We start from the raw sequence: 27,536 nt of genomic DNA on the forward strand, positions 1-27,536 counted from the left end.
GAAGAGAATCTGTTCAGCACCTCTGTGGTCCTTAACTATATCCTCTCCTGTATAGGTCTGGGTCTTTGGCTTGATGGAAAATGCCTGTAATGTGAGGAGAGGAAGAAAAGGAACTTCCTGTCCTGCATTTCTTATCAAGGTTAATAGCTGAAGGGAGCTTCAGGAACCGGATATGTGCATTTATGACTAAATTCCCTGACCTGTAAACTCTTGTGTTTGGTCCTGCTCCTTATTGTCTTTCACCCACTGATTCCTGCTGTTGCTACCAAGATGTTTGCTAACACTACTGATTTGTGCAAAACTGAATGAGGTGACTGAAATGAATGATCTATGGTTGGATGTTTGACACTGATTGTTTTGTATTTAAGTGCAGGGAAAATGTTAAAGATTCATTGATCTATCAACCTAGTAGTCTGACTCAATTCTGGCATGTAAAATCATCATGTATTGATGAGTGAATACATGAAATATGGTATTTGTATGTATACAATGTATGTATGTCTGTGTACATGTATAACCAAATGCTCTCGTTGTCTGCAGTAAACAAGCTACACTCTGCCTCATCGGGAAAATCCACCCTAAATCAAAATTCAAACGTCTTTTATCGCTGCAGAAAGATTGGGCTTTTCTTTGAGTCTTTGACGTCTTCAAGAATGAAACATGGAGCTTATCTACTATCAAGAAACGACAATATAGACACAGAACTCGGGATGATTCTAAGGGTAGGAACACAGCACACCAACTAAGGTTGCCAAGAACCAGTGGCATTTCCCATACTCAGTTGGTGGAGGGCATCTCAGCCATGCTGTCAAGCCAAACGCAGTTTACTGCTGATTCAGCCGTTGCTTCTGTTTATGCCGGGCAGGCATTGTACAGATAAAGTCCAATTCTGACACAGAATTGGTCGCCCTTGAGTTATTTTAGAATTGGGCCAAATTTCCACAACATCAGTTAACATCAGTTGATGTTAAGTTTGAGGAGGGTCATGAAGTAGGCATTCAGACTGAATGCATTAAAACAAAGGAAGGTCCTGCGTTGGTGGGAGCAAATTGTTTCAGATACCAGTGAGACAGAAAATCTAATCCACGAAATCTGGTTTGAGTAACGGATCCATGAGTTTGAAGGCATTTTAGAGTCCGAAATACTGCAGAGTGGTTTATAAAAGTCTGCTTTATCAAAGTAGCAGTTAATAAATCTTTTGTTGCAACGATTGCAAGGTAAACAATAGAAATACAGTGTTCTAGTTACAAAGTAATTTACCAGAAATGTATATTTGCATGTATGTGATTAGCCAGCACAGCACCTTACTGGATAATGTCACACTATGGCAAAAGTTGAGCCAAGCTCGACTGACCCTGTGTTGTTTTTCTGCAGCCCTCTGAGTTGGCACCACAGCTATACGGTCATTCATTTGGTATCATTCAGATGAAAGAGGATCTGCGTTTTCTACGCAGGGCTAAAGCCAAATCAGCGGTCTGGGTGTTCAGATGGATTTCAGAAATTTTGGTCGCCTGTTTTTCAGTTTGAGCCACTTTTAGCTAACATGTTGGCCATATCAAGTCTATATCAAGGGAGGATTGGAGGAGGCAGCACCAGAAGAGCTGTGCGACTTAGCAGAGACATCAACAGGGATGCAGAGTGAGCTTAAGTTTGGAGGATGCTGTGGAGAAAGCAGGCAGGGTGGGACAACACTGAAAAACCTCGGTACGGAAGAAGTTGGTCTATCAGCAGGATCAACTCAGGTAGAGACAGGACAGTTGAGTCCAAGTCGCCCAGGATTATCTCCAGGTGTAGAAAAGCCTCATACCTCCCAGCCGAGGAGATCTACTTCTCATGAGGAGATAGCTGGTGTAGTGGAGGTGCACAATGAGGAGTGATATCAATCACTTTCTTTCAAAATTTCCCACAGGGCTACAGTTAAACTATCCTTGATAAACTGTAGTGAGTTTTTATGAAGCTGGAGCCACCAGGTGATCAGCTTAGCTTAGCATGCAGACAGGAGTGTATCTGTGTTCCCAGGGTCCTACATTCCCCAGTTCAATATTCTGTTAACACACATTAACCCGCGAATTTTGACCCATTTCAAGGTTAAAATATTTCATAAATATTATCCATTTTTAAATTGGAACAAGGCTTCAAAACAACTATATAGACACAACTACTCTAACCCATTTGATAAGTTCTCTCAACTGTAGGCTTATTATATTGAGAGCCATACGACAGAACTGGGGAAACCCTTTTGACAAGTTCCCATAATAGCCCATGCCATATTAAGTGAAGTACGGAGCTGGGGAAGATCTTTTTCAGGTTCCCATTATGTGCTATATAGAGCTGGGGAACATAAAACCCTGGGAACATAGGACCTTGTTAACATAGGACCCTGGGAGACATAGGATCATGGGAACATAGGACCCTGGGAACATGGGAATGACTCCATGCAGACTATAAGAAGGCAGACATGACTAATCTGGCTCCAAAAATTTAAAAAAAATAAAATTTTAAATCCTATCAGCGTACCAGAATTTCAATATTGAAGTCTTGCCCATTTAATCCATACACTAACAGAAATGTTAAAACAACAAGTTAACTATTTCTTGTTAGTAAAATTTAGAGGTGCTGGAAGGTTGTTTTTTAACTTGGGACCTCTAACTCTAGATAAGTAAGTAAATAATCACATTTCCCCCAAACTGTTCCTTTATTGTAAGTAGCTTCTCCAGAATATGAATGGCAGGTGTTGGCTCTGCCCAATTCAGTTTGTTTGGTGTGTCTCTGCTCTGAAACCATAAGATTACAGAATATATCTCCAGAAATCAAACAAAAGCTCAAACTCAATTTCAGTGAATCCACGAAGTTCGTCCCCAGTTTATTTTTGGCAGCAAATCTACAAATATATTTAACTGGAAAAAAAAATGCCACTGATTTAATGACTTTAACCAAACCTCATAAAAAAGGTTTTCCTTTTCTGTTCCCTATGCACAGCATCCCTCTGGGTTTTGACTCTGCAGTTACAGCCACAGCCTGCATATTTTCCACTCCTTCACTGTTTCGCTCAATCAATAAAGGAGTAGTTCGACATTTGGGAAATGTGCACATATTTTTTCTTGCAGTTAGATGATTGATATCACTCCCATGTCTATATGTTAAATACCGTATGAAGCTAGCAGCAGGTGGTTAGCTTAGTTTAGCATAAAGATTGGAAGTAGGGGGAAAACAGCTAGCCTGGCTCAGCTCTAAAGCTTGCTAATTAATTAGATATCTTTAGTTTTTTCAATATGTACAACAACCTAAATGTGGTAAGTTGTGGTTTTACACAGAATGCCTGCTGGAACTATTTTTCTCCTTTAGCAACACCACTCAGCCATTTTCTTTGTGTTTGTGTTAGCGCCTTTGTTCTTGGGCTTCAGGCTATAGGAGATTATGTTTTATAGTGTAATTTTGCCTGTACTCATTCATATGGTTGGTCCTTGTACCATGAAGCTTGCATTTGCAAAAAACTCAGCTGAACTATTGAATTATGGAAAATAACTGCACATAATTTGGTTTACTTTCGTTTCCCACAACACACATACAAAATCTATAAAATTCATTCGAGCTAATAGGAAAGTCATATAATGATCAGATACTTATTTGTAGATACTCACTGGCTCAGTTTGGCACTTTGATGTAGATCTGGATGAAGTGAGTTGTGCTCAGTCTGTGCTCTGTGTTGTATATTTCTGCTAACTTTTAAGCTCTCGTGGTGTCGTTTAACTGTCACTCTGGTAGTGTATATTTCAAGTCCACTGTACAAGAGTTAGTCACTGCAAATAAATCAACTTTATTTGTTTAACAAGACACTCAAAATGTTAATCAATAAGGTATCTGGGTTGCGATCACATTTAGGATTTTTCTTTGTGTGAATGTGTGTATTAGGAGGGGACTTTGATGAAAGTGACATCTGATGTCAATTTGCTGACCTTGTGCAGAAGTTTAACTTTGTGTGTAATAAGGGTAAATGAGCAGCCTGCTCTGTAAAATCAAAATTTGTCTGACTGTCAGAGACTCATGAGCCAATCATGAATCGACAGACACCTGGACACAACCTGCAAAAATAGTTAATAGACGCCAAAAAAACAGACAGCAACTGAGCTGTTTAATTCTTCGGTGAAGAAATAAGCAGCATGAAACGTTTGGGGGTTTTTTTCTCAATTACTATTTTGGTTGATATATTTTGCACTATTGTTCACTTTATGAATTTTAAGCAATTACTTGAAGTTGAGATTGTATGGGTATCCAAAATTTTGTGTGTCCACTGCGTTCTGACTGATTGTTCTGTTTGTCTGTGTCAATCAAGGTTGACGTAGAGCTGATAATGTTTAAGGCAAAAATGAAACAAGTGAAGTATAACTAAGATAATGCAGACATTTCAGGTAGATCTTTAAAAATACCAATATAATACATGTCATTATTTCTGTGAATATAGCGAAGCAGTTGCCTTTCATCCATGATAAGAGCTATTGATCTCAGCTTTCTTCATTTGTCCACAATGTGTATCTACAGACCACTCCAACTCTACAAAATAATGGACATTTAAGTCTAAATGCTGTAGTAAAATCACACACTGGTAGAGAACGAGCTGTGTTTATGCTACACTGTCAAACTGTGGGATTGTCAGACATCGGTGACAATCATGGAAATCCCTGTCTGTGTTGGGTTTTCCCTTCGTCTATCTGAAGGAGCCACAAAGACAGCAACCATTGATATCCAAGAAAAGACTGAATGAATCACTGTCATTATCATGGGCTGTGCACGAGTTCGGTTCCCATCTCCTGACTGTGTGAAACACTTGGCTACAGTGGATTAGGAAGCTCAAACAATTTCATGTTTTACAAAAAGCCATATAATCCTGCGAGGGAACAGGCGTGAGAATGTGGGAGGCGGCCTCCTCCTCTCAATATTTAATGTATTGTGTATCAGAATCTGTAATGATGAAAGTCATGAGGATGATTGCTACTGTCTATCAGCACTGTATTTTGTTTCGAGTCAGTCAGACTCTCCTGCTGTCACCAAACGCATGCTGTTGTAACAGAAACAGGCTGTTAGAGGAAAAGAGGGGGTAGAGTTAGTGAACTTGTGATGCTGTATTGCGAGGTTCAGGTTTAGGAGTTCTGGTTTGTTGTGGGTAGGAGCAATCATCTCAACCATCATCTTACCTCTATGCAGGAAATTTCCATACTTAAGCTGCATTATGTGGTCATGTATGTGAGTGTCTGATAAATTTATTTTATCAAAGCTTTTAATGTAAAGCCATGTACTGATTACTAAATGCTGAATTGTTATTGTATAATGAAGCCCTTGAAGTCCCAAAAGATTTTTTTTTTCATCTTGTGCACACAAGTTATTGTCTTGTTAGCACAAGTTTAGTTTCATATCTTGTGCACAGGAGACATGGATCTTGTGGATCTTGGATCGCTAATGGATCTTGACCATATGAGGAATTGTCTTTTTTGCACTGGATGCAACTATTGTGCATGAGATCTATGTCATTATCTTGTGCGCAAAAAATTATACATGATATATAAATATTATATAATAATAACACAGATATGGATCTTGTATACATTAACTTCTTTGTACAAGTTATTTTGTGGTTCGTACCCGATATCGTGTACACACAAAATGTCTTGTTTATACAAGTTGTTATTTAATATCTTTTGCACATAAATTATTACCTGTGAAACTTGCATGTATAAGATCCGTTATTTGTGCAAAAGGTAATATCTTTTAGTTACTCACAGGTTATCATGAAATATCTTTAATTATACTACTATTATGTTATTATTTTGTGCACACAAGATAACGATGGATGTTGTGTATCTTGGATTTCTTACTGATTTTGTACACACGTTATTATCTTGTTCACTAAAGATGGTAAGTTTTTATCTGCACACAAATAATTACACTAAATCTTTTTAGGGACTTTGGGGACTTAGTATTCAGTAACTTGCTGACAAAGTGTAGACAGGCCTGTATTATACTTGTATGTCTTCACTTACTCGTCCTTATAAGGTGTGGTGAACACAGTCACACGATCATTAATCCTTGGGGGAATTTTGTCCTCTACATTTTTCTGTTTAATGGGTAACATTCAAACATTATGGCCTGCAGCATTCTTGTTTTGGGTTGTGACAGTCCAGTGATTTCCCTTGTCAAATATTCAAGTGCAGGCAGAGGCTGCAGACTCATCAGGGTGTGATTGATTTGTTCATTAAAAGTTTGATTCGACTTTCCTCCAGTCAGTCTTTTACCAAACAGCACTTTATCAAACGATTATTGCAATGCCAAGGAGGCCATTATCCTGAGTGTCCCACACTGTATCTGCGAATGTCCAGAAATAATGTCATTGCACCTCTAACAATGACCCTCTCTTTTCTGTTTCTGTCCCATAATAAACCTGAACTTCCTACTGTAGTGTGAGGTTGTGTCACTGTACAGTATGCGGCGGTGACTGATTGGTTATATACTACGTATATATCCTTAGACACACGATGCTTAATATTTCTTGGGGAAGACAGGAGGAGGTGGGGGGTGTTTGGCTTTTCTTTTTTTGGCAATATTTGAATGTGTAATGTCATTTTATGCTTTGTTCTTGTCTGATTGTCTGACTGTGTGTTCTGTAGACTATATAATGATAATTAATGTATACTGAGGTTATACCAAGTCTTTTAACATCCTACCATTAAGGACATTCAATGCCTTGTATAGTAATTCAGCTGATATTAACATCTACAGATAACGTATTGTAAATTAACTATTTTAATGGCAAGAGTAGTGTACACAGTAAAAGACATCAGTAGACTACTTCTCCATTCACACTCCCACCACACTGTATAAAGAAAGACCAAAAGCCCCTATATTAAACAGCATGGAGGAAACTTTTCTGTTGTCGTCATGTGTTTGTCTCTGGATGTTTTTCTTGCTTGATATTGTTGTTGCATTTTTACCAACCACATGTTAGTATGCAGATAAAAGTAATGTTGATGGTGAAGACAAACACCACCAAGCTAATGTGAACAGAGATTGTTTATTTGTTTTACAATATTATCTGGGTTACATTCGTATATAAACTTTTAGATTTTTTTTTTACAGAATGACAAGAGATTTTTATCAGATTGCATACCTAGAAAATTAAAGGAATGCATGCATCCAAACATGAACAGCATTAAAAGGAGCAACTATGTAACAAGTACAAATTCACAACTGTGAGCTCCGCTCAGTCTCACTGTGCTCATCAGTTACGGAAAGAATATTACAGAGGGAAGTCCGCTAATAACTCTAAGCAGAGGAGAGCAGGTTCATTGGCTAAACTCATGATGTGGAATTTAAATGCCTTTAATTTGATTTTTCAGCATCAAATTTGTGCAGTTTCCTATAGTTAACATACAAGTTCCCTCATTACACAAACACAACTATTGGACTTAACTGTTGAAATGGATACAGGAAAGTCAACCTCTTAAAAGGTAGTGGAAAGTGCACTTAGTGGGTCTGCCCAGCACAGACCCTGTCCAATCAAATACCAACAATTCCCCTGAAAACAGTTTGAAGCACTAGACCGTATCAAACACACACTCACATATTGTGCTAGGATCTTGCTTACCTGTGCTTTTCACCATCTCATGGTTCTCATAATGTCTGTGGACAGGGCCAAGTCCCAGCTACATAGGGCAACAAACATCTACTGCTGCCCTTTTCCCTACACTTTCCCCTGGATTGTGCACACACTGTTCCCAGTACCTACAATTTAACACATCAGAGTCTCATCATGACTTTTGCCCACAGAGACAGGAAATGTGATGCAATGACACATTGTCATCTCTTGGCGAAAGTACAAACTGCTATGGTGTATTTCTCACTTATATGTTAGAATCTAGGGTATATAAATGTTGGGTGTCAACAAAAAGAAGAAAAAAATAATCATAACACAATCTCGATGCAACACTAATTTTCACCAGTATATGGTATAAACTAAAAACAAATTTTTTGCTAAAAATGATTAGTATTACTGGCCAAGTAAAAATGACTGTACACTGGAATCTAGAACAAAGTCAGCGAACATTTTCACATGAGGCCCTGGGTTTTAGTTCAGCCCAGATTATTTATGTACACAGATCACAGGCCAAGTGCAGGGACTGAGGGTGCAGCTGTAATCTACATGGTACTGTAGGGTTCTGATGACTGACCATTGGCTTTTACAGCATTTTGACAAGGTGAAATGTCACGTGCCAATGATTCATCTCCACACTGAGGAGGAAGCTCTGGACTCATGATAGTGTGCATGGCTTAAAAAACATTTTGTACTGTCCTTGATCTCAAATACAAAACAAGAAAAAATAAGCATGTAATACTCAGACTAAAGGGTTAACATATAAAAAGTACAAATGTCAACAGAAATGAGGAAAATGTAGAAAAGGTCAAGAATATACTGAACAACTGAAGAATAGAAAAAAAGGCATCTTAAAATTATGTTAAGAATGAGAAACGGCGATGATGATGATTGTGATGCAGGAGGTGATTTGGTATGAAGACAGAAAGAGACAGAGAGATAAAGATGAGTAAGCAAAGGAGAGAGAGAGAGAGAGAGAGAGAGAAAGAGAGAGAGCTCTGTATTGTAGACATCCTGACAGTTGACAGTCCTCCCTCTGGTCTTCACACCTCTGGGACAGAGTGATCCATGGCTGACCGCAGGAGACCGCTGGACATCCTGGAAAAGAAAATCACACCAATAAGCTTGAAAGTGTATAGGATCCTACAAAATTCCTCTGGGTTTATTTTAGGATGCTTTCACCCCTGTAGTTTGGTTCGGTTGGTCAAAGACATAACTGAAAGAACTGACAAGTAACTCATTCATTGGCCAGTCCTGGTGGAGACCGACAGCAATTCTGTAACTGTAACTATAACTGGATCACTTACACACTGATGTGAATGTACCAAGTTAATGGCACTAGATTAGGTAAAATATTGAAGTCTCACCTCTTAATCATGTGCTCATAGATGAACTTGGGCATGATGGTGATGGTCATGGTGGTGGGAGAGGTGGTCAGAATATCCTTGATCTGAGAATCCTGGAATTTTCACACAGGAACAGTGACATGTCAGGACCTCATGTAATTAATGAATTACCATTAGATTCAAGGTTTTGTGAAACACTCACTTTGGAGTTTTTCTCCATTGTTTTGATGTATTGTTAGAAAAAAAAAGCCCAGTATTGAGTATAGATGAGATAAATGCCAAAACTGTGTTTCCACTTGCAAAACAGCACATACATGCTTCAAAGAGGTGTGTTCTCAAAACTCTTCATAAAATCAACAAAACCACATAGTGATGTCAAAAAACAAAATACAGTAACGAAAAAAATCCTCATGAGAGCAAAATGAAACGCTACCATCTTTTTCTATATAGTGTAACAAATCCTGTCCTGTCATTTACATCAGGTCAACCACATCACATCTACTATGATAATCTCCCTGCCCCTCAGACTGAAAAGCTTTGTGTGACAAATCCGGACTCGGATGTCATTGCAGACCATGACCTATACGGGCATTTGACCTGACATGAGACTTCTGCAGTGTTCGTAAATTTCTTCTGAAACGCAGCACTACAGACTTGCGGAACCTGAAAGTCTCCAATATGGAACTGTTGGACAACTTTTGTCCTTTTAAAGTTTCCTCCATCTTTCATCCATACACCCCTACATCACAGCTTTGTCTCTTTACTTATGACATCATTCTGATTATACAGTCTAAAGCTTTGTGCCTTCCTAGATTCTCCCACAGTGAATCAACCAACACAGCAGAAACAGATTTCTATTCTTTGGGAAAACAGTTAAGAGTAATGTAGACAGAAGACTCTCAGGGGAAATCTAAACTTAGTGTCTGCACCTGTGCTGTTTTGCACGTTTTCTGAATGATAGTTGTATGAAAGGTAGAGAATTATGTGACGTTACGATCACTGCATCACTGCATTTAGTACACAGTGTACAAAGTGTTCACAAAGTGATCAACTCAATGCATGTCCCACATTTTATTACATTCTGCTATTATGGGAGCAGCCATCCTGGTGCAAACTAAAAGTCAGCCACCAAACATCTTACGAAAATCACAAATGATCTATTCTAATTTTTGACTATTTTTAGTCCATGTTCTTCTCTGCTCTGGCACAATTCATCAATTTACACCATACACATTACTTCCACACCCAAATAACGGTTTATATTCATCTGACTATTTAATGCAAAGACTCATATGTACAGAAACAAGTGTCTGACCTTGAGTCCAATAATGTTTTGTCCATTGATTTCACAGATGTAATGCTCAGTCAGGAGACCGTTGCGGGCAGCAGAGCCATCCTTGACCAGTGAGGTGATTTTACCAGACTTGTAGATAAAGCCCACGTGACCTGAGCTGTCTTTGTGCATGGTGACGGTGCGCTGAAATGGCCTACAGACACAAGCAGAAACACAGAAAGGATGAGGAATCCACAAGTGTAAAGCTTTGTTACAAAGAGCCTGATCCTGAGACTTCTTTACTGAAAATTACAATGTACCAGAATGTCTCTAAATTTACATATTTAAAAATATATATATATTATATATACATATACATATACATATACACAAACACACACACACATACACACACATACACACACGCACGCATAAAAAAAACCCCAAAAAACTCAATTAGATTGGAAAATACAAGATAACAAGAGACTATTTGATAATGCTTATAAAAACAAGACTAAATGATAAGCTGAGCAGAAAAATACAAATGATGGAGGAGCCAGCAGAGGGAGCCACACATTGGTATTACTACAGAAATGCTATGAAACTGAAAACAGATGACAGATAGATAATCTCAGTTTAAATATTACAAGGATATGTAAATATACACTCATTTAGACTAAAAGTTTAATGCAAATGTGATGGCCATGTTTATATCTGGAATCTCCTTGTATGATAGGAGTCACAAGACCCTATCATGCTGCTACCTGACCCGGTTGTGAGGTAGCAGCCTCTTATCTTTTCCTCAGATAAACTCAAAAGCTGGGGAAGGCAATTCAAGGCTAATTAACTAGCTTTTTCCTTTGAACTCTAACTGTTACGGTAATGTAAGTTCAAAAGTGCTGTGAAAGTACAGCAAAAATCCTGACCATTAATACTCAATCTTAAAAGGCAAGATAATGAAATGCAAACAACCTTTTTGCTAATGAGACAAATGGATGTCAAGTAATTTATAAAGCAATTTTAAACTTCAACACCCAACATTGGAAAAGAAAAGTCAGAGATATAGATGATACATCCTATGTATGTTACCATCCTCTGCTGCCAAATATATATCTGCTATAGAAGCTAATTTAGCTGCTTGATCTGCACTAATAAGCTGCAGCTTTCATTTCAGGAACTTCTTGTCTCTGCCTTATTGGTAGCTAACATTAGCAGTTCTCAGAAGGAAAAAAGTAACAGCTTTATAGACTAATTGAATCTATATTCCACAAATTAAACAAGAAGTGGCAACAAAACAGCTGGGACAAACCATGGAAACAGGCAGGTCAGCACATCAACATGTATAAAAACGCACCATTAAAATAGCATTATCAAGAGCTGTGGATGTGCATTTGATGTCAATGTTACTTTCAGTTGGCTATTTTTGGTGTTTATAGGCTATTGGCAGGAATGAGTGAAGGATTAATGTAGGTGGTCACATACGTAAATCTCCACCTACAGCATATGTTCTCTTAAGTAATATTACTGCGTTAATGTCACTGGATATCTTAGCTGCTCATCTCAAGCTAAACCTTGATAGTGGAAAGTATTTTAGTAAATGATGACTGAATCCAGCTTCTGAATGATCATGCTTTGTGGCAGTGGAGAGAACAGACCGATGCAGCTATCCAAGTGTCAGTGAGAAATAACAACAGTGAGTGACTGGCTATGATCAGAGTTTGAGAATTCTAACTTTAATTTTAACTTTAATTTAGCTGAGAAGACTGAGTCTGCTGTATTACTGACGAGTCGATCAGCATGGTCACTGTATGTATGAACCATTACAGTCCGGTATAAACAGGTATGTTTTCCATTTCTTTTAACCTTGCAATAAATGAGAGCAACACCTGTAACCACGGTAACTGTAGACATTGAAGATAGTGACAGAGGTAGCCCCAAAATAGATTAAATTGTTTTTGCTTTTTACCAAAAGAAAACAATGAGTATAAAAAGTTTAGGACACACTGTTATAATCTTCTTTCCTTAGTATATCAAATACTCCTCACCTGTCCCTGACCACAAGCTCAATGCGAGTCTCAGCTGCAGCCTTCAGGGCCTTGTGGGCCTTGTCTACGCTCCAACCAGCACAGTTTTGCCCGTTGATCTGAAGGACCTGGTCTCCAAAACGCAGCCCAGCCAGGGCCGCAGGGGAATTAGCCTGTACCAGCTGGACAAACACTCCCTGCGAGAGGACAGAGGAAACAGATAAAACATTCAAGATGACTCCAGGGAATGGAGGAAGAGAGAGGGGAGACAGAAGACAGACGCTGATAGTGGCAAGAAAACAAAGGATTGACTCAAGTGGAGGGAGGCAAGGACACAGACTAGAAAGAAGAGATTGAATGTCCATAATAACAGAGGAAAGAAAAGAGATTGCTAGATCATTTTTTAAAAATGAAACAGTAAAAGGAATGACATAAAGCAGGATCAACAGAGGGCTTATGTCTGAATCATTCAATTAAAAAATTGGCAGCAATTTGGACTGGAGCAATATATTTCATTTTTATGGCCTATTTTGAAGATTCAGCACCTTGTTAAGGTGTTGTTAATACAACTCTAAACAGAACATGTTATCTTGTCTATGACTTCAATGTTAGCCTCGAGTTTACTGCAGATTGTATTGCATGGTGTAGAAATCATGAGTGTGCTGTGTCTGTTTCATTTCAGGAGATTCAGAGTATTGGTACCTACCGATACTCTGAATCTCCTGTGTTTACCAACTCATTTCAGACATTTCAATACTGCCCACTGTACTAGTGGAACTCAATACAAACTGAATTATTAACTACTACCTGAGAATACAGTTAGGTACATAAGTATTTGGACAGTGACACAATTTTCCTAGGTTTGCCGCTGTATAACACTACAATGGATTTTTGAGCCATCAAAAATGAGCGACAAATGTATAAAAATGGCTGTAATTCCTAAACAGTTAATACAATTTTTTTGTTAAACCCTTTGAATTAAAGCTGAAAGTCTACACTTACATCACATTTTGATGGCTTCATTTCAAATCCATTGGGGTGGTGTGCAGATGCAAAATTACGTAAATTGTGTCCATGTCCAAATACTTATGTGCCTAACTGTTACCACTTTTAGAGTGGCCAAGTGTCAAAAGAGCTCATTCCCTCTGTTTTTGTTTTACAGCTTGCTCTTAGTACTAATAAGAAACACCTCCCAGTCACTGTTTTAGCTGTTAACTTAAGCAAGTTACTCTAATTATAGCCTATGCACGTGTCCCTGGGATAAGATGTAATAAAAACAGGTCAGTTGAATGTCTCAGGTAGTTTTAGGGAGCTCTCCAAGTTTAACAATATCAGAAGCGGGTTTGTTCAATAGGGGTTTTATCAACTGCTCTACTAGTCAAGTAGTCAACAACTAAAACCATCAGTCAGCGCTGTCGACAGTAATGACTAAGATTTTATCCTTCGCATTTATATCAATAAGGGCACATTAAATATTGGAAACACTTTCTTAGTTAAACCTAATACAGTTCAACAGTGCCACAAACTACTGCCTCCAAACTAATTATACAGTGGAATCAACACCTTTAAAAAAACCAAAAAAAAACCATTATAACCATGAAAGATTTAGTGCTATTGCTATTGCTGAGACTGCTGGATTAGACTGCTTTAGTTGTAGCCAGGTGTACCTAATAAACTGGCAGTTTAGTGTATTTTTTTTACTTTATGCTACATTCTTTCCAGTGTGCCACCAAAATTTGTATCCATACTTATGAAGTAGTTAGATGTAAGCCAGAAGTGTTTTGCACTTTGGGTGACCTCTCAAGCTTGTAATGTAATGTCGTTGCCAGGGCTGTAGTCTCCCAGTTGACTGGTTGGTCGATATGCTCTTGTCCAACCAAATGCTCTTTGGTCGGACAATCGTCTGTTACTTTCATAAGGAGAAAAGTGCTACATCAATAGCCTTCCAAGATTGATCCATTGTTTCTGGTAGTGGGAGGGACAGACTATCTGTGATAACAGGGGGTTGTTTTGAAAAACCTCGTTTTACAACTCTGAACTTGCCCGCCCTAATGGAGACTGCTGGGGCTAACTTATGCAACGTTAATGAACGATTACTCGGAGTCGGCTCCAAACTAATTGACACCATGTCAAAATAGTCGTTGGTGTGGCAGCATTTTGTTAAAACGACGACCTAAAAGTTGAGTATAAAGTTTGCAAACAGCAGTGTGCATATCACAGCTCAACAACTTACATGGCAGGTCATCTAGAAACGGTAGGCTGACATGTCTTCGTTAGGTTGCTTCATCAACTGTCGCGTTTAACGCTTGAGGTTTTGAGTGTCTATTCCTCAATAGTGCTTGTGCTGGGATCACCAGTCTATATAGTTCTATTTTTGGAAATCATATGAATATGGGCAGGTGCACACTGGTCGGCTCTGAGTCTATTATCATTTCATTTTAAATAATTAGGTTGAAACAATTTAATACGCTGCAAATACTAGCTTTTTATGTTTATTTATAATTCATTAAGACTAATAAGGCTACCATGTAGAGTGCAGTCAGTGTACTGTGGCTGATTTAGTTAACCCAGAGATAACGTGCAGATTTTTTTTTCCACCAATCGATTCACTGAAGTGTAGGTACAATTTCAGCCGACCAAGATTTTCTTTGGCTGACTACAGTCCTGGTCATTGCTTATAGTACGCATGTTCAGTATTTGTTCAGAGGGCTACTAATTTTATATGAGAATCTCTGGCTAAACAAGTGCGAGAAGATGATTCAATTAAAGTGTTCTTGCATCAAAATATATTTAAACAAATGAACATCCTGATAAATAACACTACCACCCTAAAAAGTAGTGGACTGTTTGGGGGATGACTTCTTTCACAAAACCTTGCGACTAGTAGTGGTTGCTAAATTAGTACATTTATGAATTGGTGAAACTGCTAGTGATCAACATGACGGATCACATGATGCTCCGAATACAGAATAAAACAGGTTGAATGTGTAGACCAAATAAAGTAGTTTGACTCAGATGTCAATCCTGATCTCGTGTGGGAGAGTGAAAGAAGTGGGTGTAGATTTCAAAGGGTCATCTGTGCGGCATCAAATGAGTGTTAACGGCAGTCAGTCTGTGCTTAATAATTAATGCAGTGTCTGTCAAAGAGTTTTTGATGCTGACTCACGTTGTCAATGGCCCTGAGCCGGAGTCCCACCTTCCCGTCCTGGTCCTTACAGAGTATAATCTCCCGCAGCCCAGGTCGGATCTCTGCACGCCTGATGCCAACATCTGCTCCTGTCACGGGCCGCACCATCCCCCCAACACCTGAGCTGGATGGCACTGCCACTTGCTGAGGAGTGGGGAAGGAAGCCAGACAACAAGGAAGGTGAGAAATTATGAAGTGTTGGGTTGAGAAAGAAGTGGGGTGGGGGTAAGAGGAAGAAAGGATTACATTAAAATTCAACTGGAGATGAAAAGGATTGCTACATTAAATAGACATATGTGGGAGGATTCGATTTCATCTCCTCCTCCACCAGTGAATGAGATCAGGAATGCTTTAGGCACTGCTTTTGAGAAATTCATCGCTAATATGCTGTGCAATAACAATGAAGACATGCAAAAAATAAAATAAAAACAGTGGTAGAGGTGAAGAAATCAACAAATGGCAGACAACACAGATGTTACATGCCAGCTGACAAGTTTGGGTGCTGCAAGAGCCTTGACATCTGCAGGATCCACACGAACACATACACACACATACAATTGGAGGGGAGTGAAGAGCTCACACCTTCCCACACACTGCTCCAGGCCGGTGGTGACTCATTCAGTAATGTGGATCTACAAGGACCTAGTACTGTCATGCTTGGATACATCCAAGCTCACGGCTCCTTCCATGTACTAACAACTGATTTTTAGCCACTTGGGGGCGGCAGAAGCTGTTGCTTACAGAGCAACATGATAATTTATTTGGAGTCATGTTTGTGTCCACTTGGTGAATGTAAGTCGAATGTTCGCTCACCTACATAATTACTGATAGCTGAGTATTTGACAACATCACTAGAAGTAACACAAGTAGCAAGAAATCACACATGTTGTAACAAATCCCAAGGTGTAAAATGAGAAAAATCAGGACCACGCGACACACACATACGTACATTGTCAGCCACAGGCAACAATGCCAGGTTCCTCTGGACTTCATCACTGTTGAGGGCCAGGCCCATGTAGTCTCCCAGCTCCTCCAGATTTGGGTACAAGCCTGGGAGAATGGAGTTACAGGTGGGAGGAGAAGGAAGAGGGTGGGTGGAAAAGGGAATTGAGGAAAAGATTGGAGAGAAGGAGAATGAGAGACGTTGTTGGTAGGAGAAAGGGGAGAGAGAATGTTGAGGAGAAGAGAAAACAAGTTTCCCTTAAGGTTACATAATGAATAAATAAATACATAAATAAATTAGTGTATACATACATGTATGCCTCTTTCTTTCTTTCAATCTACTAAATTGCAACATTGAAGACAGGCCGTCTAGTCTCCATCCAATTGTAAACGGTTAATGGACTGCACTTATATAGCGCTTTTCTAGTCTTATCGACCACTCAAACCGCTTTACACTACTGCTGCATTCACCCAATCACATACACATTGATACAGCGCTTTTTTCTATGCATACAGTGCTCACACACACACACACACACACACACGGGGGGCAATTTGGGTTCAGTATCTTGCCCTAAGATAATTCGATTAATTCGACAATTACTCAGTACGTTTTTTATCTGATCTCATTCTATCCTACACTTAATATATCATTGATGCTGTCCATTACAGCAGGGTCATGCTTGAACTTCACTGAAGCCTCCATTGGAAGGCTGCTGATAATAAGCACTTACGGTGCAGTAAAACTTTCCTGGCATCAGAATTCAATTCCTTGCTATGAGGGAAAGGCTACTACAATCTCTAAGTGTTAGCTACGGTCTGTGTGTGTCAATTCCTCCCCTCCCTCTTCCTGTTCTGTCTGTTTAAATATTACAAAGACATATAAATATACACACTGTTTTTTTATGCTAACTGGTGGTGCCTTGTAGGTTATGAGTCATGACACTCATTTGTGGGACAGTGTGTACCTGTCTGTCCCTCTTCTTGCTTGCCTGCATGAGTGCATCGCTTTTCTATCAACAAGAGCCTATAATTGCCCTTGTAGCATTGCAATGATTATTGCATTTATCCTGGCAAAGGTAACAGAAAGGACATGTAAGGAAGGTAATCTGAGGCAGGACAATGAGCATAAGCTAAATCAGCCAGTGACTACATAATGGCATACATGAATATGCATGCTAGCCAGTTATTTAGAATTTACTGTAGGTGTCTCCAAGCGCACCTGCTATTTTGGCTCATGCATGTGCGACAGTGCAAACGCAGTCTGGCTGAGGTGGAATCTAGATCAGAGGGGCTGGTGATTAATAAATACACTCTCAGCCAGTCACATCACTAGTCTCGATGCATGATGACAACACCTCAGTGTTCTACTGGATTCAGATCTGGTGACTGGGGAGGCCACTCAAGTACACGGACGTGGTGCATATCATGCTGGAAGTAGCCATTAGAAGATGGTAAATTGTGGCCATAAAGGGATGCACATGGTCAGCAACAATACTCAGATAGGCTGTGGTGTTCAGACCATGATTGTCTGGTATTAAGGTGCCCAAAAGTGTGCAAATAAAACATTCCCCACACCATTACACCATAACCAGCAGCCTTGACCCTTTAACACAAGGCAGGTTGGGTCCATGAATTTATGCTGTTGACACCAAGATCTGACCCTACCATCTGCGCGCCTCAGCAGAAATCTAGATTCATCAGACCAGGCTACGTTTTTCCAAAACTGGACTGTCCAGTTTTGGTGATCTTGTGCCCAGTGCAGCCTCAGAGTTCTGTTCTTGGCTGACTAGAGTGGAACTCATAGTGGTCTTCTGCCATTGTAGCCCATCCGCCGACGTTCATGTTGCCTGTTGCTATGTTACCGTAGCCTTTCTGTCAGCTCCAACCAGTCTGTCAATTCTCCTCTGACCTCTCTCATCAACAAGGCATTTCTGTCCACAGAACTACTGCTCAATCGATGTTTTTTGTTTTTGGCAGCATTCCGATTAACTCTAGAAACTGTTGTGCGTGAAAATCCCAGGGGATCAGCAGTTTCAGAAATACTCAAACCAGCCGTCTGGCACCAACAATCATGCTACAGTCAAAGTCACTGACATAACATTTTTTTCCCATTTCCCCATTTCCCCATACTGCAGTGCAAGTACTGACAGGAACTAGGAAAAGAGATCACATTTCTCCTGTGTTAGCTTCTTTGCATCGGCTCACTGTAAAATCGAGAATAGAATTTAAAAATCCTCCTCCTCACCTACAAAGCCCTTAATGGTCAGGCACCATCATATCTGAAAGCTCAAAGTACCCTATTACCCCATTAGAACACTGTGCTCCCAGAATGCAGTCTTGCTTGCGGTTCCTCGAGTCTCCAAAAGTAGAATGGGAGGCAGAGCCCTCAGTTATCAGGCTCCGCTACTGTGGAAGCATCTTCCAGTTTGGGTCCAGGAGGCAGACACCGTCTACAAATTTAAGAGTAGGCTTAAAATCTTCCTTTTCTGATGAAGCTTACAGTTAGGGCTGGCCCAGGCTTGGCTTGAACTACCCCCTAGTTATGCTGCTATAGACCTAGACTGGCGGGTGATTTCCCATGATGCACCAAGTCCTTCTCTCCTCCTCTTCCTCTCCATCTGCACGCATTCATATGGCATCAATGTGACTGACTTGGCCATTGAAGAATATTGCATTTCCTGCCTCGAGAAGCTCTTGGGTTGCTTTCACAGTATGTTTTGGGTCATTATCCATCTGGACTGTGAAGCACCGTCCTATCGGTTTTGCAGCATTTGGTTTAATCTGAGAAGATAGTATAGCCCTATACAGTTTAGAGTTCATTCTGCTACTTCTGTCAGCAGTCTCATCATAGGTAAACACCAGTGACCCAGGTCAATTGGTAGTCATACATGCCCATGTCACTGACTATGCAATGACTTTACCAGGTAGAGTCAAGTCTAAAGTCATTATGATTTGAGTCTGTCACTTCAACCAAAAATGTACAACAAGTGATCAGAAGTCACTCACTGCATAGTTACAGCTGACAGCTCTAGTCATGTTACAAAAAAGGAAAAAAAGAGAGAAACACATCCACATGCTGGCCAAACACAAATGATAGATACATTCAGATCATGATTCATCCTCTACTACTCCTACACTTGGCCCTAATAAAAAACACTGCATGTTTCATTATTTCAGAAATCTGAAAATGCATTGTCATATCAGCTGCCCTGCCCTCTCTTTTTCCTCATTTAGATTTTTGTGCTATCCTGTTTCATCACCTTCTCTTTCATTCACCTGTCCCACACATGCCTGCTCCAAATCCACCTACACAGGCAAATAAATAAAACAAACTCTTGTTGACTTGGGAATGAACTCTGTCCTTTTATTCAATTCAATACAGGCAGGGGTCACGTAGTGTATCTCTTGCCTGACCTCTCTCTCTTAAACTCTCTATCTTTAGCTACAGTATGTGGGAAACCGCCTTTGAGGTCACACCCACACTTTCAAATTAGTCAATAAATGAGGACCTGGATTAATGTCTTCAGAGAAATTTCACTGGCTGATTAAGACTCTTGCTTTGCCAGGCAGATGTTTTAAGGTAAGGAAGAGTCAAATCACAATTGAAATAATCTTGCAGCTTTGAAAATACAGATGCAGGATATGTATGAATTGTGTTTTTCCTAAAGGTCACGTTGCTGAGGCAATTTAAATGCTGTGACCACAATTTACAGCATTAGCGTATCTGGATAGGCTGTGGTCCAGAATTGATGTCAATCAGGCTCATTCCTTGGTCTCTCCTCACTCCCTCTTTTTCAAATCAACTCCTCCTCCTACTCTCTCTTTATCCCATCATTCCCTGTCCCAGCACAACTGCCAGAGCCAGTCTCCATGGTAACTCATAGCTAGCACTGCTGGGGTAAAAACAAAAGACCAAAAGCCCACAGGACTATGCATCCAAACAGAGAAAAGAGAAGTAGAAGGAGCAAGAGAATGGGAAAAGGGGGGAGAAGTGAGTGAAAATAAGCAGAAAGGTTGTGTTCTCTAACCTCTAATGGGCTTGCTGCCCATCTTTTACATCCTTCTAATCTTCTGTGGATGCCCAATTTCTCTCTTTTTTCTGAATATAGCTTACTGCAGAGTTCAGGTCTACTTTCACAAAAATTCAGAAAAAACAGACATAAGCCTCTGAGCCAAAATTCAATAAGAGAAACAGATATAGAGAGTCACAATAGCGATGGGGGAAGATAGAGAAATTATATCCTGTGTGGGGGGCCCATTTACTCCCATTATTGTCCAAAGACCCCTTAACTCCACCTCCCATCCCAGTCTTCTCACTCCACACGTCTTTATCCACCTCAAATACTTCATAACTGTTCTTCTTCAAAGAGTAACCACAGACCCCCCACACAGTGCCACAGATAAGAAACAAGGGGAAAAGACACAAAATGATAAGGAAAAAGGGCTAGCATGTACAGGTGAAGGTGTTTCTGCTACAAGTAAGAGAAAGAAGGGCTTTTACTAATTTTTCTGACTATAAACAAGTTTGTATCAAAACAGAAGGATAATATACTCTCTAAAAACTTTCAAAAGCATATATGAGACTCACTTGATCCTGGCATCCCAGCAGTAGCAGGCTGAGGCTCGTTGGTTCCCTCAGTGATGGCAGGCATGGGGGTGGTAGTCTGGGCAAACTGGGCCTGGGCCTAGAAAGTAATCACATGCAACAGTCATCTGGAAGTGCACTTAGACTTGAAATGGTAAATACTGGATGGCAGGCAACTGTCATCATTACAATGCAAATGAGAAGAAAGGAGAAATAATTGATGCAGGGTTGTTAAGGAAACGTGATTCTTCATTAGAAATGGATGTACTTTTGAAAAAATATCTTAAGTCTCAAACCATGAAAAAACATTTTTAAGCAAAGTGTACCTTCATATAACTCAAAATTAAACTGTGTATTGTGGGCCTAAGCAATACAACAGCAATAAATTACATCATCAATGACATGAAAATGATGCTAAAATGACAACATTAAAAGGAAACTCCGTGATATAGTACTCAGTGACTTTCTGTTGACTTCCATGAAGTTGGGGACTCACAAGGGACAGGTTAAAGAAGGAATGGTTAATAAAAATCGAACCAGCCCAAGGCAAGGATATCCTACCCTTGGGTGAAGTTCCAAAACCGCTGGATACTACATTTCCCATAAAGCTACTATATACCATTTTTTATTAAATTTTTGTTGCTTTTTTTCCAAACTTCTGAACATCTCTGGAGCAACAGAAGACATTATGAAACTTTTTCAGAGGCTGTGCATTACTCCTCTTGACAATTAAACTTAATTTCCTAATATAAAATCGCTGGTGTACCCGTTTAATACTAGAACAATGGCAAAAAAAACAAAACTGGCACAGACTACTAAAGACAGAAGTAATCATCTTCAGATAGATGGCTCTGTCTAAAATTGATCCTCCCTTACTCACTCACCTTGATGACCTTGTCGACCTTTAGGTCCTCGAGAGATGGATACAGAGACATCCTAAGGAGAAAATACAAACAGCAGTGAGTGCAGGACCTTGAGAGGAGGAACACAGCTTGGCTGTATGAGATAACAACCCAGCTACATATGCCTCAACAGACTAATGACCAGGATATCCTAATGTTACCTTAATGTCATCCATTACCTTTAAACTCCATTAAGCTACATTTTATATCAAGATTGAATCAAATGACTCTCTCTGATTTAAAAAGGGTGCTAGTGCTGGTGATTCCACTGAAAATCAAGCCAACTCTTTAGCTGTATGTAGCTTACAGCCATATGCAGTTCAGTGTTTGGGTTTTCTAGACTTAAACAAAAAATAAATGCATGAAATAAATAAATGAGTGACTGATGCAGAAAATCAAACATTCAGTAAGCCAAAGAGAGACAGATGTTCTGCTCAGGAGCTGAAAGCACTAACAACAGCTACAACAAAACAGAACACTTGACATGCATTTGCCAGAATTTGATTCCAGCAAATAAATATTCAAAAACAGTGTATCATATAAGAAGACTGAAATGCCAATAAGTGGTAATTGAACAGGGGGAACACTATGCTCTTGGGAATTGTTGATTTTAGAGCTGAAGAGTTTGGTCAAATGATGGAAAAATAAATCAGCAACTATTCGATAACTGATCACCTGTATCTTTTAAGATTCTCAAGCAGCTTCTCCAGTGTGAGAAATACTGCTTTTCTTTATCTTATGTTATTGTAAATTTAATATGTTTAAGTTTCGGACTGTTAGTTGGAAAAAAAAAAAAAAAAAGCCCTGTTGAAGACGGGCGAAATGTCCAGGATGTACCCTGCCTCTCGCCCAGTCTCAGCTGGGATGGCTCCAGCCCCTCCGTGACCCTCAAAAAATAAGTGGTATAGCTATTGGATGGGTGAATAGACAACAAATTAGAAATCATAAAATTTATAAGAGGTATTTTTCACTTTTTTCTGGCATTTTATAGATAATATAAAATGTCATGATTGAGAAAATAATCAATCATATAAATACTTGTTAGATGCAGCCTTAGTTTAATTTACTAACAGATGTGATGATAATATTTACAGTATAACTAGTGTTGGGCAATATGATCAAAATCAACATATATTGTGAAAGAAATAATTTACTTAATCCTCTGAAACTTGATGCTGGATCGTAGACAGATTTCTCACAATATATATTATCATATTGCCAAACCATAAGTACAATGCTACATTTATAAATGGCGTTTGGAAGAGTGACAAATATCTCAGATAAGGCCATCCAATGTCCAGATAATCTAAGTATGCAGTACTTTTGTCCATTAAAAAAAAAACAGTGTAGCATTGGCAGCAAAACTCCAGAAATAGAACAGTAGCACAAAATGTCACAACACATTAGCTAATGGACAAATGCATGCATAGACAATGTCAGTAAGTGTAAAGCAAAATGGAAATAGTGGCATTTATTCTGATTTGTGTCATGGCTTTGTGACCTCACAACTGATCACTTCACCCTGGCACCACATCTTCTCATGTAATCTTGTTCTCACACTGGGTGGACTTAAGGTTTATGTGTGTGATGTCTTTTAACTTGACTCATTGCTGTAAATGGCAAACATGTGGACTAAAGTACCAGATGAGAGGACGGCAGAGGGTAGGTAGAAGTAGCTCAACTACATTCTGCACCTGTATTTCCGTGCTGTTTTCATGATATGACTTTCTGTTCAAACACCGACATTACACTAAAAACCCTTGGGCCTGTATAGGTGACTTGTGTCGAGTAAAAGCTGCCACAAAACACAATAAATGAGTAAACATGGTAGGAGGGGAAACTCATTAAAGAGCCACAACACAGGCAATGATTAATGGCTCTCAGGATCCAATCATGTTGCAAAAACCATGATGGTTATGCATGACATAGTCTGAACTCCCTTGTGGTCCAGCTCCAACCAAAACTAGACTTAGATGAACTCATTACCAAAGCAGATAAACAAAACAGCAGCCTTAAAAGGGATGAGGAAATGAAAGATAACAGTCAGTCAGCTGACTGGCACTATGCCGACAGTACAAAAACACAAGCTGAGACACGCAGTAATGCTACGACAGGTAATAATCACAAGTATGTTTGAGTCTAACATTTGTTTTTAAATCCAATTCATTTGTTCATTTGTCTTGATATACACTGATGCTTACATTTCTCCCCGTGCCCTGATGTCTGGAATGATTTGGGGAAAAAAATAAGGTAACGGCTGCTTCTCAAGCACACTTATTAAATCTAGTGTTAATAATATTGAAGATCCTAGTGATCTAAGGCACATAAAATGTAAATAGCAATGTCCCCAGATTGATTCAAGTTGGAGACCTTTGCTGGATGTCACCCCACTCTCTCCACGTTTTCTGTCTGTCTCCACTGTCGAGTAAAGTATAGACACACCGACCCAATTTCCTCTTTCCTGCTTAGGACTTCTACTATTTTAATTATCAGTTTATCTACTAATACTTTTTTAATTTTATGATCAATAAAATTTCAGAGAAGTGTCAAAGCTGTTCCAAAATGTCGTCTTCAAATTTGTTGTTTTATCTGACCAATGGTTGGGACCCGAAAATATTCAGTTTATTCTTATAGGAGACTTAGAAAACCAGAAAATATTCACATCTGAGAAAATAGAACCAGCAAATTTTTGCTTGAAACTTAACGGCTTATCATTGCAGTTCTAATCCAGACATAGATTCCAATACTTCAAGTCAGGGTATGTTCTAATACTGAGTGCCAATCCAACACCAGAGCTAAGTTTGTACAATATATGAGCTCAGTGTTCTGTTTCTTTTTCTTTTGAACAACAATATTCCTGTCTCTCTTTCATATTAAACCCAACCCCCTTTTTGTTGGGCATATTTTATAACTCTGAGATCTGTGCAAGAATTCCAGTGTGCTTGTACTCCGTGCTTGTGCAAATCCCAAGTTAAGTTACTTAAACTTCAATCTGAATTTAAAATTTTATATCTCACAGCATGGAACTTAATAACGTAAAGGTAGCATGAGGCCAAACTGAGCTGGCAACCCACCATGACTGAATGAATGTATTAACTGATAACAGAAACACTGATTTTAATCATGACTGTAACAAAGAAACTGTAATTAATGTGGATTTGTCATGTCATGGCTGATACATGATTCGCTTGACAAGGTCAGTATTGGCACAGACACCAATCCAGTGTATTGGACTGACGAATCTCTAAAATACGGACATTAATGCGAAAAAACTAATCTTATAAAGCAAACTGATTGCACTTTAGTCTTTCCAGTCTTTGTACTTTTATATAAAAAAAAGATAGGGACAGAAGCATCACTAATTTTTCACCCATTTTCTTCATCACACTGTGACAACTGTGTGTCACCATCACAAGACATGTGAATACATCTCTTACTCAATAAGGAACGGAAAAACAGTGAGGAGGACGACAGTAAGACGTAAAAAAGAACAGATATATGACAAACCTCCAAAAACAATATGCAAAAACAAATAGCTAATGATAAACACGGCACACCATAGACAGCAACATGAAATAAAAAAACAAGTCAAGGAAAAAAAAAAAAAAAAAACCTCTGACTCATTCCCCTTTATATTGATTAACCCCATCACATATCATTCCTACAAAAAGATAATAGACCATACTGAGCAACCCCATCACAAAATCAAATGTTTTAAAGAGTATAAACCACCACATATATCAGTCTTCACATATGTCCTGTACACACAATGGTAAATACATGTGGTCAAATATTCATTTTGACAATTGTAAGTGAAAAAATGTATTGCTTCCCCAACCATATCATTCTGGCCATAATCACATTAGTGCGACATCTCACTCTCCCAGCTACTCCAGCCACTACTCTATTCTGATATTCTCAGTCCTCGTAGAACAAGTGTATCATTGTGTTAGTGGACACAAAGGGGCATTTTAATACCTTCTAGTGTTTACTTTTCAGCTGTGTTTGTTTGCTCCCTTTATATTCCCCCCTCGTTCAGACTAGCAGGCCAGAGGTATAAGTGAATAAGCCTGGAAAAAATGAGTGTTTGGTTAGCTCCTGCAATGACATAACCTAATACTTGAGTCACCTCTGCTACTGCAGCTCAGATGAAGGGGACAAGTGACATTATTTGAAATGTAAAGGGTACTTTCCTACATTTGCATTTAAAACAAGAAACAGAAATAGTGATAAAAGGATTGGCATGTATCCCATAGGTGCATTCATTTACTGAGAGCAGCTCAACTGTTTTGCTCATTGCTACTCAGCCTCAAAGTATGTAGCTCGCACACCAAAAGCTATGGTGGAAAGTGAAAAGGAAAGAGAGGGCTAACTTCAGTAAGCCTGAACGAATTGGTTAGATACAAGAATGTGGTCTTCTGGGCAGCTTATTCCGGTCTATTGACATGGCTGGAAAAGAGACAGAGGGAGGGGGAGGAGGGCTGACAACGGTAAAAGGAGAAAGAACTGACCCACACCCATCCCTTCATACTGTACATATTAAATGGGCCACATTATAGTATATCAGTTCAGACGTTACAGACAGATTACATACCTTTACGTTTTATAAACAGGCAAAATAAGCTTTTGTATTAACGCTTTAACAACGCAGCAATGCATTTGGCTGAGAGATAATACGCAGGGCTTAACAGACGTTATCTCAATTATAATAGATTAGGCATTTCCTCGATAAAACTAATATTGAGGAAAAAGTCTGCGGTTAATTTTAGGGCGGTATTATTGCTGTGTCTCTGTCATGTGACTGGTTAAGTTTACGACATTAAATGTTGCAAATCGACGTTTGCTAACGTGCCTCACTTCACTGTCATTAAAAATTAAGCAAAGGTTGTTAGCTGATTTAAGAAGAAAGATAAATATTTTATTCAAAAGCTAGCAAACTGTTAGGTGAAAATAGAACACACTATAAAGTATATGAATGACGAGAAAACTAGCTGAGTCGCTAAGCAGAGCGTCTTTGTTCCAACACAAACAGCAGGGAAGCAGAGAGCTAACCTTAGCCGTAACGTTAGCTTGTTAGGTACACGAAACCTGGAAGGAACAGTTAGCTACTGCTAGGAAGGATTGGGTACAAGGGTGTGGTAGAGACACTCTCACCTTTAATATCTTGCTTGTTAAATCAGCTGAAACACTTGGGAGTCACACACAGCAGCACACTCCTTCACCTTTCAGCTTTTCTCTCTTCGTCGCTCTGGTTCTTCGTCGCTGAAACGGTACTGGAGGGGAATTCTGGAAAGTGATGTCACTGCTGGCTTCCTGGTAGTGGTTACCACGTCAATCAATGTTGACGTGGTAGGCCACGCCCCGTATCGGTCACAGCTCGTGACCGATACGGGGCCATTTCACACCTATGAAACAGCCCTCGTGACGATAAGCGAGTGGGCATGTGTCCTTCCTTATGTATTGTGCTGTTGCACTCTGTCAGGGGTCAGGTAAGGGTGGACCAGGCCAAATCCATGTGGCAAGACTGTCCCTTGATCAGCCTCTGCCATATTATAAGGGCTGTAATCCAAATTTTTTTTACAGTCACCTAAAGATATAACCATAGACTTATTCCCAAGGAATAGTTATTTAG

At 39.4% G+C, this 27,536-nt stretch overlaps 1 protein-coding gene across 1 annotated transcript; it reads right to left on the minus strand.

Annotated features, from left to right (window-relative positions):
* Window positions 1-7,057: 7,057 nt before the first annotated feature.
* On the minus strand, window positions 7,058-27,304 carry sdcbp2 (syndecan binding protein (syntenin) 2). Its single transcript, XM_040152843.1, has 9 exons — window positions 27,059-27,304; window positions 21,887-21,938; window positions 21,006-21,102; window positions 16,422-16,522; window positions 15,452-15,616; window positions 12,307-12,482; window positions 10,304-10,475; window positions 9,010-9,101; window positions 7,058-8,740 (listed from the first exon to the last, which is right to left on the minus strand). Exons 2-9 carry the CDS (start codon window positions 21,935-21,937, stop codon window positions 8,686-8,688), a joined length of 909 nt encoding a protein of 302 aa, XP_040008777.1. The 5' UTR covers window position 21,938; window positions 27,059-27,304; the 3' UTR covers window positions 7,058-8,685.
* Between the last annotated feature and the right edge of the window lie 232 nt (window positions 27,305-27,536).

This window comes from Xiphias gladius, chromosome 18 (assembly GCF_016859285.1).
Source record: "Xiphias gladius isolate SHS-SW01 ecotype Sanya breed wild chromosome 18, ASM1685928v1, whole genome shotgun sequence".
NCBI classification, from domain to species: domain Eukaryota; kingdom Metazoa; phylum Chordata; class Actinopteri; order Istiophoriformes; family Xiphiidae; genus Xiphias; species Xiphias gladius.

Coding starts and splice junctions, on each gene's coding strand:
- sdcbp2 (XM_040152843.1), bottom strand. CDS start 21,937: ATGTCTCTGTATCCATCTCTCGAGGACCTAAAGGTCGACAAGGTCATC. Junction 15,617..16,421: donor TGTTGCCTGTGGCTGACAAT/GTACGTATGTGT, acceptor CCCACTCCTCAG/CAAGTGGCAGTGCCATCCAG. Junction 12,483..15,451: donor GGCTCAGGGCCATTGACAAC/GTGAGTCAGCAT, acceptor GTCCTCTCGCAG/GGAGTGTTTGTCCAGCTGGT.